General features: G+C 37.1%; 1 protein-coding gene across 1 annotated transcript; it reads right to left on the bottom strand.

The window, feature by feature from the left end:
• Window positions 1-885: 885 nt before the first annotated feature.
• LOC107751779 (histone deacetylase complex subunit SAP130-like) lies at window positions 886-2,000 on the bottom strand. The gene is made up of 4 exons (XM_016567552.1): window positions 1,873-2,000; window positions 1,635-1,779; window positions 1,108-1,198; window positions 886-1,022 (listed from the first exon to the last, which is right to left on the bottom strand). The coding sequence occupies exons 1-4, from the start codon at window positions 1,953-1,955 to the stop codon at window positions 886-888; spliced, it is 456 nt and encodes a 151-aa protein (XP_016423038.1). The 5' UTR covers window positions 1,956-2,000.
• Between the last annotated feature and the right edge of the window lie 579 nt (window positions 2,001-2,579).

The raw sequence follows: 2,579 nt of genomic DNA, 5'->3' as shown, positions 1-2,579 counted from the left end.
GAGAAAGCGTTTTTTTTGTGTGTGTGTGAGTGGCTTTTGCACATCCTGTCATGCCTTTGACTGCGTGCTGCTGCAATAGACGCATTTTGCAGCATTAAGGTTAACGATTAATCGATTAATTGATCGTTAATTTAAACGACGATCGATCATGGAAATGATCGAAAATTGACATCCCTAGTTCAAATACATTCACATTTTTAAACAAGGGTTTAAAGAACACAACATGAATTTCATCAATTATGAATTTCAGTGCTGCCTAATTCTATTTCACTACAACAATCGACTAGGGCTGACCAAACATTAGTCAATGAGAAGAGGCTTGGTCGACCAAATTTTGATTGATCGGTCGGTCACAGAAAAAATAACTCAAAAGGAAGTGTCAAAGTCACGCAGACCAGGAAGGACAGATCATCAACACGGCTGCTCCATGTGGTAATTATGTCGGGCAAGAAATCCAAAGTGTGGATTTATTTCGAGAAGGTAAAAAGATGACCCCAAAAACATGACACCCAAACTCTGCAGGCAAACATTTACCTATCATTTATCAACCTCTATCATGGCTTATCATTTGAAACATGCAAGTTTAGCCATGTACTTTAGCCACTTTCCATGGCTGCTTGCTCTGATGTTACCGTTAACCAAGATAAATGTGCACTATTATTTATTTACTTGTTTTTTTTATAATATATATTTGTCCTACATTTAAAAAATATTTTCACAATTTAGTTTTAAGAAAAGGCTGTTTGTTATTTATTCTGTTTTCGTTCTGATCTAAAAACAAAACAAAAAACAATGTGATGTTGTGGCTACTTGTCCTTACCTGTTTATTTTTGCATTAATTTCTCTGATGTTTTTTTTGTTTATAATTTCCATTTATAAACAATATTAAGCGCTATAAACACGTGGGTTGTGCTTACCGACAGGGATGGCAGAGGTGGTCACAGCTGTAGCATGGGAGGAGTGAGAGGCCATTGTCATGGTGACAATAGTGCTACTGGTCATTTGGGTATGTGGTGCAGAGCCTGTTTTGGGGTACACAGAGTTTACATGAAGTTATGAACCACATGGAAATGTGTCACTGTAAATAATTTTGGGGGACAAAGTTACCTGTAGTAGTAGCTGAAGTAGCAGTGTTGGTAGCTAAGATCGGAGCTACAGTGGCAGCGGCAACAGGGGTCACAGTGTTGAAGATCGGCTTCTGTAGACAAAAAAACAAAACAAACAAACTCAAAGTTCATAAACGAGTAAAAAAGTTTGTGGCATTATGTTCCAGCAAGAACACCCTATATGCTTTATTTTAAAGATTTATACAAACATTACTCTAACAGCGCAGTGGGTCAAAACATGACATACTATCAACTTATAGAAAGTAACTTGTTTTCAGATCATATTTTAATTAGACTGGGTTTAGTACATTGAAAATATAAAACACTTAATTAATTTATCTTATTTAATTTTCAAACAAAAAACATTAAAAAAACAATAATCTCATACTTTATTTTTTTTGCAAATACAGTATAAAAGCATCTATATACATGACTCAATATATAGCTTCCTTTATATTTTAGGGTGTAATGTGGGGTCCCTGCTTTATATAAATAACTTTACATCAATAGGCTCATAGTAGGACTGACTTGTGTGACGGTGTGAGCGGGCTGGGCTTTCTGGGTTCCAATAGCTGGGTGGGAGGGGAGGGTGATGCGCGTGGCAGTGTCCCGGGGAGTGGAGGTACGCTGGATGTTGATGGTGGTTGGTGGAGGGTGAATGGTTACTGGTCGCCTAAAACCACAAATTCAAGATCATTGAAATAACACCAAACAATATTATGACATTATGAGTTAAAAGAGCAAAGAGATGGATACAATCATTTACCCATGAATCATCTCTGCAGCATGTGTGACAGGGGTGTTAATGACTGGGGACTGGGTTCTAGCAGCTGGGATGGGAGCCACCATGGTGGGCAGAACAGCCGTCGAGGCATTCACCAAAGGTCGAGACTGTGAATAAAGACACCGTGCATAAATATCAAGAACTTTCAAGAACTCAAGAAAGATGTTGGAGATCTATGAACTGCAAATCAGCTTTTGAAAACCCTTTTCACAACTGTGCAAACCGGCAGCAACAGGAAACATAAAATGTAATTACAAAGCAACAGGACCTCCTTGTACATGTGTTTTTATGACTTGCAAATATATACATATGATTTTCTCTAATGTTCTGAACATTGTTGCTGCATATTCGTCTGATTTACTTGCGTAACCAAGGTGCCAAAACCAGCTGGCTAACAGAGATGAGGTTCTAAATGGTGTTTGTCTTGGAATTATTAGTTATTAATTAATTAGTTAGATGAAATGATCAACAAATCAGTAATGTTTTGCACTGTATGTACCAAATGTATAGCCATCATGGAGACATTTTTAGTTATACCAAGTTCTTAAATATTTTATGGGGCAGAAATTGTGATCGTGTGATGGTTTATTTATTTATTTTTAATTATCATTATCCAGTAAATCATGAACAACTAGAAAAGTCATAGTGGCTATGAATATCACTGTGGACAATGGGGGGCCTTGGAGTCA

The sequence above is a fragment of the Sinocyclocheilus rhinocerous genome, unplaced genomic scaffold, assembly GCF_001515625.1.
Source record: "Sinocyclocheilus rhinocerous isolate Xijiao unplaced genomic scaffold, SAMN03320098_v1.1 scaffold993, whole genome shotgun sequence".
In the NCBI taxonomy this organism is placed as follows: Eukaryota; Metazoa; Chordata; class Actinopteri; order Cypriniformes; family Cyprinidae; genus Sinocyclocheilus; species Sinocyclocheilus rhinocerous.
The sequence above is the reverse complement of the archived record's forward strand: the minus strand, read 5'-3'. Positions and strand labels throughout refer to the sequence as shown.